This window comes from Strigops habroptila, chromosome 3 (assembly GCF_004027225.2).
Source record: "Strigops habroptila isolate Jane chromosome 3, bStrHab1.2.pri, whole genome shotgun sequence".
NCBI classification, from domain to species: Eukaryota; Metazoa; Chordata; class Aves; order Psittaciformes; family Psittacidae; genus Strigops; species Strigops habroptila.
In genome coordinates this window covers 32195641-32210214 of record NC_044279.2, presented here as the reverse complement: position 1 = coordinate 32210214, position 14574 = coordinate 32195641, and the positions used below count along the sequence as shown (strand labels likewise).

The 14574-nt window shown below is 40.4% G+C and overlaps 1 protein-coding gene across 1 annotated transcript in view; it reads left to right on the top strand.

Moving 5' to 3' along the window:
* The window catches only part of NELL2 (neural EGFL like 2), a 151150-nt gene that overhangs the window by 105993 nt on the left and 30583 nt on the right, over positions 1 to 14574 (top strand). Inside the window, exons 14-15 of the mRNA XM_030478890.1 lie at positions 2041 to 2163; positions 4714 to 4809. Of these exons, the coding sequence (XP_030334750.1) occupies positions 2041 to 2163; positions 4714 to 4809 (219 nt within the window). The remainder of the gene's footprint in view (positions 1 to 2040; positions 2164 to 4713; positions 4810 to 14574) is intronic.

The window sequence follows — 14574 nt, the reverse complement described above, 5'->3', positions numbered from 1 at the left end:
TTTCCTGTTGTATGTTACTACAGAACCTTTAAAAATGAGAAAATAGTATATATTTAACATTTAAATAGCATACCATATTTAAATAAGATCATAAGATTAACACAAACTGAGCAAGGCAGGATCTTACTACAGTACAGGTAACACTTTTTGCCTATTTTGCATGATCATCACTTAATTTTTCTTTTATTTTGTGGGCTGATTTAGCATAAATACTGTTTCAGCCACCACGAGAGATTTCACTGTATTAGGAGGTTGGAGTCAAATATTGTAATTGGCTTTTAAAAGGGCTGGATTATTTGGTGAACAATAACAATTTTAGTTATTCATGCTGAGAGCAAAATAATTAAATCTCATGCTTCAGGGCAGAGGTCTGAAGCCTGTGCTCTACTGCATCCAGTGAGGGACTCAGCTCAGTAAGTGCTGGTGCCTTCATGCTGAGGATTGAGGAAGGCATTGTTGGTGATGTAAGAGACACATAAATCCTTATTTAGAAGAGGGCTATTAGGTTAGTCTCATAAAAAAACAACCAAATAAATACTCAACAACACCACCAAGAACAAACCCACCAAAAAAACCCCAAACATCTAAACCTAGGTAGTGTTTAAAATTGATTAGCTACATTGTGGTGAATTTTTTTCCCCTTTCAAACAACAGATACTTGCCATTACCAGAGGACAATGTATATCTACTGGTGGATTAGAGATGTGCCATTCTGTCAGTTTTGTACTCTTACCGTTTATGGCCAGTATTGAAACAGCAAGTTGAATATTTCCATAGAGATTTGAAAATGTTAAGAAATTAATTTACCTGACAAGTCTGTGGGGTATGTGCAGACTTCTGCTCTTTATAAAGGGGAAGATTCAGAACAGTGTAACATACTCAAAATGGGGGAAGAAAGATTATCCAACTCCAGATTTGTGTCAGATAGCCAGAGCTGGCATGAGCTGCAGTAATAAAATTTGCTAAATCCTAGGCAGAATGATTATTATGAAAACCTAATATGCAGGTTAGTCCATGTGTGCTGATTGAAATTAGGTGCCTTTATGTTCCAGAAGCAGTTGCTTTTTCTGAAATTAAAATTTCAGGGCTCTGAATGATGAATACTGTTGATTTAAAGAAAACGCAAGGAATATTTCCAGAAAATGGAAACATTTCATTTTGATGGCTGCAGACTAAGATACTGCAAATTGAAAATAGCAGAGCATTTCATGTAGCATTTTGAAATGATACTTTAGGGCATCTTATTTTGAAATCGCATTTTCCATTTCTTAAATACCACAAACTGAAACATTAAAATGTTTAGTAACCTAAACACCTGTACTTTTTGTCCGTTTGTTTCAGATTGAACAATGAATTGCAAATTAACACAAAACCATATTGTCCAAACTTTTCGTTTATTCCCAAAGGGGCTATTTTCTGATGTGTCTAAGTCTAGACACCAGACTGAGGAGTCTTATCTATTGCACTCTGGTGCTGGGACATGCTATACCAAAAGTCCTTTGAACAGCAGGCAGACCTTTGTTTTCGGTTTTTTTATTTCATCTAAATAAAGTGCTGCATATGCACTGAAGGGGTGGAAAACACGGGCTATGTTTTGAAGTCCTGCCTTCTGCTAACTGTATCTTTTGCAGTTTGGAGCGTGTGTCTTGCACCATTAGTCAGCTTTCTGAAGGAAATCCTGTGAATCCTGCATAAGATAAACCTGCATGAATAAATTATATAGTAGAACCAGCATATGGATTTTCAGTATGCTAGCTGGCTCTTTGGCAAATGTTTACAAGAACACTGTAGCCCACATAGAAAGTGTAATGACAGTGGCTCCCTGTTAATGAAAGTGGAATTATGCTGCAGCACAGTTATCACATCCTAATATGTGCTAAAAATACATACCGTGGCTATCCCATGGTCACATGCTCATATAGCCCTATTGTCAATAACTACTACTGTGTTTATCTCTTTTTAATAGGAAAGCCTATACAAAGCTTTTATTTCGTTGTGTTTTAAAAATTCAGGACCATCCCATTCTTGTTTCCTTTCCAGAGCATGATGAGTGTATAACAAACCAGCACAACTGTGATGAAAATGCGCTCTGCTTCAACACTGTGGGTGGGCACAACTGTGTCTGCAAGCCAGGTTACACAGGAAATGGTACCATCTGCAAAGGTAAGCTGCTGAAAACCCGAGGGCTCAACACTCTTTGAACTGCATGAGGTGCTTCGTCATAGTTGATACAGATCTGGGCACGTGCCTTGAAGAAGACAGACAAATTGCTAGGCTAGGCATTTGGGTCCTGCCCCTATAAGAAGATTTTCACAGGCAGATATAAAACAACTTTGCATTTGGCAGCGTTCACAGTAATTTGAGGATGATGCATACATAGATAGTATGCTCTAAAATTTGCAGTAATTATGCTTCATTTCTGTGTCAATTTAACAGTTTCTATACATGCTACACTATTCAAGAAAGCCCAAAGTTACCAACAAAGTTACAGCTGTGAAAACGCTGTCAGATCTACACTGTCATATCTACATTGTCTGTTGTCAATCACTTGCTATTTTGCTTGGATGAATTGAAATTTGTTTGGTGTGCTGTGTCTTTTTATTGTAAATGGGAAAAGCAGTAGACATGCATGCACAAAACCTTTGCTGTGCATGAGGTGGTGCCTTGTTTTCCAATGCTCTCATTCACTGGTAAATGTTACAAGTTATACTTCTAGTCTTAGAAAGATGCTTACCCAGAGATACAGCGCTGCTTTTATTTCCATTGCATTTCATGTCAGAGGAGGTGATAGGGCCCAAATCCTTGGAAATCCTTGGGCTCTGAGCATAGGATTTAGAGGATGCTTGAAAATAAAAGTAGTGTAGCTGTAGGGCAGTGGGCTCAGATGCAAGAAGTGGTCCAGCTGCACCAATAACATACCCAGTGTTCCTTAAAATTGTGCCCTAGTCCTCTTGATCTGTTAGGTGTCAGAATCTAAGGGGATGGCGTTGACATTGATAATATCCCATAAATACCTTCTGCTGCTGTGTATTATCAAAGCTAAGCAACCCAGAATTTCTTTAATTGCTAAGCCTGATTAAGATCTTAGTACTTAGATTCCCTCACCTTAGTCACAGTATGATTTTTCTAAATATTCCTAACATAAATGAGCACTTTGTAAAACAAAGCCTAGTCTGCTTCCAGTCAAACCCATGGGTAGAGATATCCATAAACATGCCCTTTTATGTTGGGCTCCCTCCTCTGGGGAATGGGAAAAAAATCTTAGCCTGAGGAAGTTCAAACCCAGAGCCACTCCTCTCAGAAGAGAGCTCTGCCAGTGCAGCTTACTCCTGTGCTGTGCTTGAGAGTATTCCCCAATCCTTCTGATGGAGATGCGTCAGCTTACAAACAAGTAATTGAGATTTTGGGTCAAATAGAAGGTGTCTAACCTGAAAAGCACTGCATTCAGCTCTTCTGTTCCCTGAATAAGCACACTGCAGGTGTGACATTTCAGAGGGCACCTGGCTGCGCTGTGAAAGAAAAGTGCGTCCCTCCCTCCTTTTCAGTACAGAAAATACAGTATGCAGGGAAAGATCTGAGCCTGTGTATCGCAGTCTGAGAAACGAACTTCTCTGAAGCCCTGGCTTGGATGCCAGTGTCCTTCAGAGAGACCTTGGATGTGCCTTTGGCAACTTTTCATGCATGGTGCTGCCAGCTGTGCTCTTGTGTACTGTGTTGTCCCTCACCGGGGAGCTTAGATGTCTCGCTCAGTGCTGGGGGTCTCACGCCACAAGGCTGGTGCCTGGAAACTGAGAGGTGGAAAGCTCAGATTGGTAACACTCATGTTCTCTCTCAGATGAGCCTTAAGACCTCATCAGTGGTGCTGTTACACAGAGCAGCTGCAACCCAAAGCCTGGCATTTCCGGTGGCTGGGTTACAAGTGCAGGGCTAGACCAGTACCCCGGAGCAACTCTTTTATGTTAATGATGACCTCCCATCTGCCTAGTTTCACCTACAGTTTCTTGTGACCAAAGTATTTCTGCTTCCATATTGCAGATGCAATCAGAGCACTTAACAGCAGCTGTGTTTTCTATCAGAATGGTTACATTTCTTTGTCTGCAGAAGGGCCTCTTTAAAGCATACACATATTCACAACTGTATCTGGAGAATGCTGTGCCAAAATATGTAAGCACAGGTTTTCAGATTGCAGTGTGCCAAAGAACAAATCCGGGGATTGACATAAAACTGTAAATGGTGAAAGTTTTAAAGTTCTTCAGAATCTTTTGAGACAAAATTACTATTTTTATTGTTTTGATGTAATTGCTTAATCAAGGAGTAAGGTAGCCAGACAATTCAGTGTTCAATTGTGCCTATGATGCCCAGGCCTTTATTTGGGCAGCAGAGAAGACCAGCACTGCCCTAGGAAGTGTCTCTTCCTAGGGAAGATGCTGCTTTTCACTGCTTCCCTGTGCATGCAAAGGAGCACATATGTAAGCTGTTGTCTTCAGATGATTTACTCTAATCGCCTTCTGTAGCCTGTCAGCCCATCTGGCCAGTGAGGTGAGGGAGCCATAAACCATCTCTTCATGACCTCTATCCTTAAGGAGAAGGCTGTCTCTGCACTCAATGCCACACAGACCGCATTTCGTGTCAGCCTACCAGCAGCCCGTGGCAACCTGCGTGGTTGCGGAGTGTAGTTCTGTTACCCATACATTGTGATTTTGTATTTTGCAGCGTTTTGCAAAGATGGGTGTAGGAACGGAGGAGCCTGTATTGCTTCCAATGTGTGTGCCTGCCCACAAGGCTTCACTGGGCTCAGCTGCGAAACTGGTAAGATTATAACTGAATTTACGATGAAGGTAATCCAAGGAGGATGTTTGAGGTAATCCAAGAATAAAGGATTATTTGTGTGCCCTGAAAGAGGAAGCTGCTACTAAAAAGTTACTCAGTTTTCTTACATGCCTCCCAAGAGAATGTATTGCAGCAGTTCTAATTAGAAACACATGGACTGCAAAAATGAGAACATGAATTAAGACATCTTAGGTTTTGATGTTTCATAATTAATAAGATTATTATAGACTTGCTTTTCACCTCAAATGGCCTTTGGTAGCTCCTATAAATCACAGATAATGTGACACCTAGAAATAAATTCCAATAATTGATTTATTCTGTGCTATAAATTTGTGACTGGTTCAGTAGCCCACCTTCCCTTGCAACCTTATTTGAAGACTTCTAATTAACTCAGCCTTCTTTATTCAGTGTTAAGGCAGGTTTCAGTGCTCCTACTGCTTTTACCTGCTTTCACAGGCATTCCTTTCTCTTCCTCCTATCGCTTAGGATGGCAGTACCATAAAGCCTTGTTTTAGAACTTTTTTTTTTTTAAGTCTTGGATCTAGTCAAATTGTATTGCCTAGCAGAGTATGCAGAATGTTAATACTTAGCATCTTATGTTCCTGTAAATAATTTCTCAAAGTTCAAATGAATAGTTTCAGTACCTTTATTTATTGTTGCAGAATTTTTAAAGGCATTCTAACTGTGTATGCCTCCAGGAGGGAAAGAGAGAAAGCTTACTTAGATTAATTGGCTTCAGTATGCCTAATAAAAGGGCAGTCTGCCATCTATGATTGACTATTGTTTCTGTTCTATATTGCCTTCAATAAATCTTCCAAACAGAGGAAAGGAGGTCATTTGAGCAAGTATTGCTTTCTTCTGACTTGTAAACATGTCCAGTTTAATGAAAAACACAGACTGATCTGAATTCTGTATTTTCTGGTCCGTTTGAGAGGTGAGAAATGTGATTGTTTTCATTCTTCTGTATTTGAGCGGATATTACCACAGTGCACAAGAGGGATGCTGTATGAAAAGCAGTATCCTGATTGTTCATTTGTTTCTTAAATAATGTCAAAAGAGCAAGTTTTCAAGTATTCCTGACTGTTTCACAGATTGCAAATAATGTGGTACAGGATACCAAGGTCTCTTCAATGAAACACTGTTGTGTTTTTGCTTGGAACAAATTGTGTGCAAAGATAATGTTCAAGTATTAAAACAGTTACTTTGTTTTAATAATATTTGTCTTATATGGTCCTTGCAGCATTCTGCTGTTGTCAACTAAATATAACGTGTGTAGTTTCAAGGCCCACATTCATCTTTTCCAGCTTTATACTCCTGCCCAAAATGTGTAGACTAGAAGCATATTTGCTTTAGTCTCCTGGTATAGTCAATATTAACAGCCACCATCAAAGAGAGATCTTACTGGCTTTTTGGAATTGCCCTTGGAAGTCCTTTGTCTGCTCTCTTCTTTAGAGGAGAACCCAGGGACACTCTTCCTGATCCAGAAGGTTCAGGCACCTTCAGCTAACTTAAGTTAGCTAAAGCGCGTTCAGCCCCAAACGTCCTTCGTAAGCAGCTGGACTGCCGGCCTAACTGACCGTCCTTCCTGCCCCTCAGAAACATATAGAAGGGCAGGTAGAGGCTTGGACTGGATCTGATGCCTTTCTGAATATTTGATCTCAGTATTTAACGTCAGGTTAGTGTGGCAGTGACCCAATGTTGCACAGCTAGTGATACGCTTGTTGTGATTTGCAGCCAGTTTGCGAGCCCCAAACCAGTTTCATAGGTCAGCTTTAGGGGGAGAAGCTCCTCAGTCCTGGTGGACCTCCACTGAACATCATATTTTTTCTGACTGGTGAAATAATGCTAGAGGTCAGCCACAGGGTTATGGGTCTGGTCACTTCATTGGGATATTAATGTGCAGGAGTAGTATTGTAATCTACTTGAACATGGCTTTGAAATATATGGTCTGAAATGCCATCAGAGTGGCAAATGGAAGGACTGTTCTGTCAATAAAGAGGAAAAGCTGATTTGTTCTGAGACTGCATTGTCATAAAAATGGGGCTGTATGCAACCATAAAAGAAAACCCAAGCTTCAGACAGTACATATCACTCCCAGTGTCTGCAGCAGAGTTTCCCAAAGGTACTTCTTGTTAAGCTTGAAGTGATTCAAGACATTCAAACTACAAATAATTTATGCTGGAAGCTTTACCTTTTGAAGAGTCACTATATCTACAAAGGTGATGTAATCTTTTCTAGATAGACGTCTTTAGTTACGGATTGATGTAAAGATGCCAAATCTATTTTTAAATCTCATGTTACTTACTTCTGTTTATGTTACATATATTTAAAAACTGCTTATTGAAGAATCTTGGCAATTTTAACTTACAATAAAACATATATAGAAATACATGTTTTATTCAGCTGCTGAACCTATGAATTAATTAACAGGAGATTGAATCCACACCCTATATATGAATAACCTAGCAAATACAATCACCAGTTCTTACTGTTTCCTTCTGTAAAAGGTCTTTAATAGCTCTGTTTAAATCTTTTCAGAGAGTCACAGAAAGGATGAGGTTGGAAGGGACCTCTGGAGATCATTTTGTTTAATCTCCCTGCTCAGAGCAGGGTCAAATAGAGCTGGTTTCTCAGAACTGTGCCCAGCTGGATTTGGAGTGTTTTCAGGGTTGGAGTTTCCACAAGCTCTCTGGGCAGCTGATTCCAGTGTTCAATCACCCTCACAGTAAAAAAAAAAATAAATTTCTTTTCATTATGTTCAAATGCAATTTCCCATCCCCCTAGTCCCTTTCCTGGGCATGACTGAGAAGCATCTGGCTTCCCGCGACACCATCAGGTATTTATACACATTGATAACATCCCCTTCAGACTTTTCATTTCCAGGCTGAATATCAGAGCTGTATTAGCCTCTCCTCATATGACGGGTGCTCTGGTCCCTGAATCATCTTCATATTGCTGATTTTCTCCATGTCTCTTATTCTGGGGAGCCCAGCACTGGACCCAGCACCCAGGTATGATCTCAACAGCATGAAATAGAGGGAAAGGATCACCTTCCCTGGACCTGCTGGCAATGTTCTTCCTAACACAGCCCAGGAGGCTGTTGTCCTTCTTTGCTGCAAGGGCACATTGGTGGCTCATGTTTAACTTGGTGTCCACCAGGACATCCAGATCCTTTTCTGTAAACCTGCTTTGACACTGGCTGGTCCTCAACCTGTACTGGTGGCTGGGGCTGTTCCTTAATAGCTGTAGGACTTGACATGTCCCTCTGAGCTTGGTGCCATTCCTGTCGGCCCATTTCTCCAGCCCGTTGAGGTCCCTTGAATGACAATGCAATTACCTGGTGTAGCCACCTCTCCTCCAAATTTTGTATCATCTGCAAACATGTTGAGGGAGTGCTCTGCTTTATTGTCCAAATGTTAAACAGAACTGGCCCAGTACCCAGTATTTACCCAGGTGTACACTGCTAAATGACTAGCCTCCAACTGGACATTGTATGGCTGATGACAGCCCTCTGAGCCCAGCCATTCAGCAAGTTTTCGCTCCACCTCACTTCATTTATTTAGCCTGCGCTTCTTAGCCTGTCTGAAGGTGTTACGAGAGCATCAAAAGCCTTAGTAAAGTCAAAATAAACAATATCCACTGCTCTCATTCCCCAGCCTAGCCACCTTATTTTAGAAGGCTATCAGGTCGGTAAGGCATGATTTCCTCTTCTTAAATCAATCAATGCTGCCTATTCCAGATCTCCTTCTTGTACTTAATATGTTGGGAAATGGTATCCAGGGGGATACCATCAGCTTTCCAGGGTGGAGGTGAGGCTGAAAGATAGGAAGGATATTTGACTTTTTTCAATTCTCAGGAGCTTCTCTCAGTCACCATGACCTTTCAAACATAATTGAGATTGGCCTCACAATAACATCAGCCAGTTTCCTCAGCACTCCTGGGTGCATCCTGTCAGGTTTAATCGACCTATGTTTTTTCCAATTTATTTAGATATTGATCCTCTTCCGTTAAGGGTAAATTTTTCTCGCACCAGGCTTTCCCACTGGTCTTGGCAACTTCGGTCTCCATAAGGCAAATCTTGCCAGTAAAGACCGAGATGGAGAAAGCACTGAGTACCTCACTGTTTTCCATGTGCTTTCCAAAATCGATCCTTGCACATTTGTTTAGTGTCTCTGTGTTCCTTCCAAATTCTGAGAGGGATGATGCTGTCCATACTTAGGTCCTGCCTACAGAGCCAGGCTTATGTTGTAGTCAGGCCATTGACCAAGAACAAGAATAAACCAGATCTGAAACAGCTGGAATTGTTGGTGTTCAGAGCATTCCCCTACATTTTCAATGAGGCTGTCTACAGTGTGGCAAAGACCTGGCCTATTTCCTTGGCGCCCTTGCTGGCTGGGGAGATCTACTGTTCTATGTGATAGGACTAGCAGCTCCTCCAAGACTTCTAATGGAGCAGAGAGAAGCAGAGGCAGTGACTGATAGGGCACGGCTGAGTAGGAAGCAGAAAGCCTGCTTCTGATGGGAGAGGTCAGAAGTCTTTTGATTGAATTATCCTGAGATTGAAACGTGGTTTCAGGGCAAACTCATTCACGCAGAACTCAAAGTGGCTTTCCCAGTTTTGGTGGATTAGCACCAGAAGCATGCTTGTGTTTACGGGCACAGCTGTAACTCTTTTCACCTATCAGCTGCCATGGAAAGGCTATGTCAGATTCCTAAAATCATGCAGCTTTTGCAAAGAGAGGTAAAATCCTATGTATGTAAACACGTTAACGGTTTCATGAAATTTTTAGCTTCCAAATGGGTGCTCTGTGACGTCAGTAGAAGCCACGTCTCTGAGAAACATGGGAAGGAGAATCAACTACTACTGCTAGTCAGGTACTTCCATGAGAACACGTATTCACTGTGGAGTGCCTTGCCATTAACAGAGCTATTGCAACACTTCAGAATGATCTCTTGGAAGCTTTTTAGATTAATCATGGCCCGTGCCCTGTGGAAATGGATCACTGGAATGAGAAGGAGATGCAAGAACAATGTGCAGATATATAAACCTCTAGCAACACTTTTTTTTTTTTTTATTTTATTTGTAGTAGGACATAAAATGAGACATGGGAGAAATCCTATTTCTCTTCCCAAAGGGTGTGGGTTGAGGCGTTGTTCATGTTGGGGAGGCATTCATTGGCTTAGGGAGGTGGGGTTTACGTGTTAAAAAGTTTTTCAAGTCTTACAAGGCACAGTAGTAGTTAACCCAGTAGAGCAACCTTCTGCAGTGTAGAGAGCTGAGACTACCAAGGAAATCTAAAAATATTTGTGCCTGTTAAACTTTTTCAAAATACCTGACTTAATACTGCCTTGTTTGATTGCAAAATTATTAATTCTTCAATGGCATTTTTCAATGCTGTCTTAAATTCTGTTTGAAAAGTGTTCTTCTAGAATCTAGCACAGGATGACTGTGTTAGATCTGCTTGATGTTACTGTAACTTCCCTTTAATTTGATGACAGAACTTGAAGAGTGGATTTGTTCTCCTAGCATATATGCATATCTGCTAGTGCTTGAATACAAGATTACTGCATTTTTGCTGCTTGTCAGCTTCTTTTGAGTATTTGTGCTTTGAGTATTCCCTTGGACTGCTTTTGATTATGCATGAGATCACATAGCAGAGTTTCACTACTAGTAGTGTTTTGATGTAGTTTTTGTTAACAGGTTCGTTGGAAGTATATGGCATTTTTGTGGACAATTGGCTGTAACTTGCATTTCTTGATAATGAACTTTCCTTGGATATCACAGGAATCACGTCCACCTGTTCTTAAACAATCCATGGCAAGCTGCTGCTGAAAATAAACTGGCATACAAAGCTGTTACCTTTGAAAGGAACTGGTGGGAAAAACTCTAACTGACAGATTCTATGTTCATTCAGCAACGTTATTGCTAACGGTTGAATTAAATGGATAACTGAATTTATGAAAAAAATAGTGAGCACCAGGTATGTGAGATCACCCCCTCTTACCTGATTTCTTATCAGAAATAGCTAAAACCAATGAAAACATATTATTTGGCTTTTCTCTATATTTTTTCCTCCTTTTTTCCCCCACATGTGGAAAGCTCAAACAAAAATAGTATGAGTGTTGGAAAGGAAAAAAAAAATAAATGGAGAAGGAAAAATGGAGAAGGAAAAAAAATAAATTGATGTTGCTAAAACAATTTTTTGTAACTTTGTGCTTAACATTTGTAGCTCAAAATATTGAAACACAACTCAGACAAGTAATTTGGGTGAAAATTGTTATAGACCAGATCTCTAGAGTTTTGTGCCGCTTTCTATATGAGCTAAATAATTAGCATGTGTGACTGTTGGTCTTTTCAGCAAATCCAAATTAATTTGTTCGTGTGCACTGACCATAATAATAGCAGGCTTCAGATTCTTGAAGACTATTATTATTCATGCTCCAAAGGAAGCTTGTGAAAATCTTTTAATTCTCATACCCCAGTTATTAGGAAAATAATTTTACTGCTATTGGAATAGAAGGCTTTGCCAAAGTAACCAGAAAGCTTGTTAACTTTGCTGATTTTGCAAAAATGAAGTATTTTAGTACTTTTATCATCATAAGAGAACTGCTTCCAGTTAAGCCCTTGATCCCTTGTGTTCAGCTAAAAGAACCACAATCAGCTTGTGGCCAGGTAGGCTCTGAAGCTAAAGCTGTGACACAAATGGCATTTGAAGCCCAAAGAGCATTGAACCAGTCCTGTAAGAACTGGAATTACTTTTGGCAGAATTCGTAAAATTTCTCTGCCTCAGTCTATTGCAAACTCTCTGTAAGCTCTGATAGTATCACAGTCAAAACTTTCCCAACGACTCAGGAATCTGCCTTTTGCTCAGTTTTATTTTCACAATGAAGACATAAATTACAGATAGTTGGATTGGAATTACGACAATTAAACCAAGAGGCTCAAATGCGTGGTGCAAGTATGCAAGGTCCTGCACAAACCTAGAGTGGGAGGAGTGCTGTTCAACAGTTCATAGTCTAACCAGGGGAAGCTGGTTGCATGCTGGGGTAAATCACTATAACATACTAAATCCTTGAGTAGAAAGCATATTAGGGTTAATCATTTTATGCTCTTAAGGGGTTCATGGGCTTTTTAGTGGAAGAGGAAATAAAAGAAGGGAGCAAGAGGAAAGTGGAGCAAGAGGAAAGTGGAGCAAACTTGAAGGCAGCACAGGCATGGACTGTCCAGAGCAATAGCTGTAGGAACTAGGGATGCCTTCCATAGTTCATTAGCTTTCATAACCCACCTGGCTTGCTTGGATCCCGGTGTCCTGAGAATTCAGGCTCCCATTTTTGGGGAGGCTCCCAAGTTTGAGACATAGAACATACTTTTGGGAGGAAATGTTTTAATTACATTAAGGGGCTGACTTCAATTCACAGAAATAAGAAAATGATGAGTTGATCTATAGGGCCTGGATAAAATTTTTACAAACCAATAATATTTGAGCATGATTTGCAGTGTAAAACATTTTAATAGACCCCAGTGTGCAGTAGGAACTCATCATATTCTGAAAGTTAGGCCTTCTGGAGTAACTCAAGTCTGGCATTTCAACATCAGTAATTTTCAAAGTTCGTAGGCTATTCAAAACTTTTCCCTTGGTGCAAGCAGAAAAAGTCACCCAGGGCAAAACCCAAAGAAGCTAGATTGTGGCTTGCAAGCTGTTGAGGTCCAACTTCCATGCTGAGCTGCATGTTGCTACAGTCTTGCAGCAGTGCTGAGGCTGGTGTCAGGTCCTGGTGTAACCCAGAACCCCAGTGGTGGGAGGAGGAGAGTGAGGAAGATGCTGGAGCTGACATGCCCAGCTTGTCGCTGGCCTTAGCTGTCCTGGCCTTGGGGAACCACTGCCCTTTCTCCTCCTTGAGTCCTTCCAAGTGCTCTGCATTTCCTTGGCAAGCGTCCTGGCTTCCTGCCCTGTAGAAATATGGGTATGTGGCATGTTGGGTTGGTAAGTCTGGCCGTTCCAGCCATAGCTGTACTGTACAGATGGAGACAGAGTTCTCAGTATCCTGTTTAAACTGGTTTAACTTAAACTTTTAATAGTAGATGTCTAACTGTACTTTCTATTCTCAGGAGCTGAATCTCTGAAAGGAAAACACTTCCGAATTACTGCACGCACCTACATTTAATTAATATTTACTTTGGTTTCCATTTCAGCAGAAAAAGATGGGACCTAGCTGCTAAAAATAATGTAATGATTTTGCTGAGGATGCTGAAACATCTTGTTTTATAACTTGCATCTTTGCTATATAAAGTAACTACCCAGCTTGCACGGGCCTGGTGAAGAGTGGTCTGTGTTACAGTCTTGGCCTTCTCAAAAATGGCTATTTTGCATGTCAGTTACTGGTTTCAGAGGCGAGAACAAGTGGTATTTGAGCCAGCCTTGGTTTATTGAGGTAATGCCTGTAACTAGTGTGTTTAGTGATGCCACATCTTATTCTGTTATACCATTTTAAATGCTGTCTTACGGTAGGAAAAACAGATTGTAGAATCATGGGCAAACTTATGGGAAGCATCCTATTATTAATTTCTATGTCTTCTTTAAACATAACAGCTAATTCTATGTAAAAAGACTAATAAGTCACTATGATAATTTTTCAATAGATACAGAACCCTAATAATGAATTTTAAAATATATAATTTGTGTTTTGCAGTCCTATCACTGAACTACAATTCTACAATGTGAAACAAACATCTTTCCATAGATTTTTTTTGATGGCTTGAGGAGAAGTTAGCAGGATATGACTATATGAGTTATTTCCTTACAAAGCCATACCAGTTTATCTGATTGACATAATTTACGCACTGCTTCTGGTTGCAATTTTTTTTAATGTTTTCAAAATATGAGGTGACTTTTGAGATTTGAACAAGCACTAGTAAGGAGTAGGTTAAAATCAACACAGTAATTTGCATGGTCAACTTATTGTAATTTTCCTGATGCCCAGGGTGAAAGCTATTATATTTTGCCGTCTGAGCTACTGTAGGCAAAGAATGCCTATGAGCAGTAATTCATATACTATTCCCCACTGTTCCCCAGTGAACCATCTAATCCAGTACCTCGGTGGTGTCCCCAAGTCCCTTCAGTACTTGGAAAGCATATCCATTCTTTTTTATTTTTTTTCTTTCTCTTTTGGCTTGCCTCAATTTTAAATAAATAGTTTTTGAGAACAGTAATTTTAGGAATTTGGACCTCCACACTGCTTACATGCTTCTGCATTGTTTTGTTTGGTTAATAAAGTTTTCTGATATACTGCTTAGGGCACAATATATTGTATCTACTTCTGACTGGTGATTAATAGGGGGAAATAGCCTCAGTAAGAGAGAGTGACTGTTCCAGGCAGACAGGCCTAATTTGTACTGTCAAACCTGAAATTCCTAGAAAGTCTCAGAAAAATTTTGTTTGGCTGCTCTAGAACAGAGAGTGCAAAGCAACTTTTGGTTCCTATATTTTTGTTTCTGTGTTCCTGTTAATATGCTTCACATAAAATCATGAGGTTAGGAGCCATCATCCTCACAGCTTCTGTTCTGGTCGGGAGCTTTGTTCATATGATACATCTGGTGAAACAGGAGGAAAAGAAAGCAGGCGAATTATGGCCTTGAATTCATGCTTTTTCAGCTCCCCAAGTCTAAGTGTTGTGGCTTAAGCCCAGCCGGTAACTCAGAACCACGCAGCCGCTCGCTCACTCCATCCTTCTTCCCCACCACTC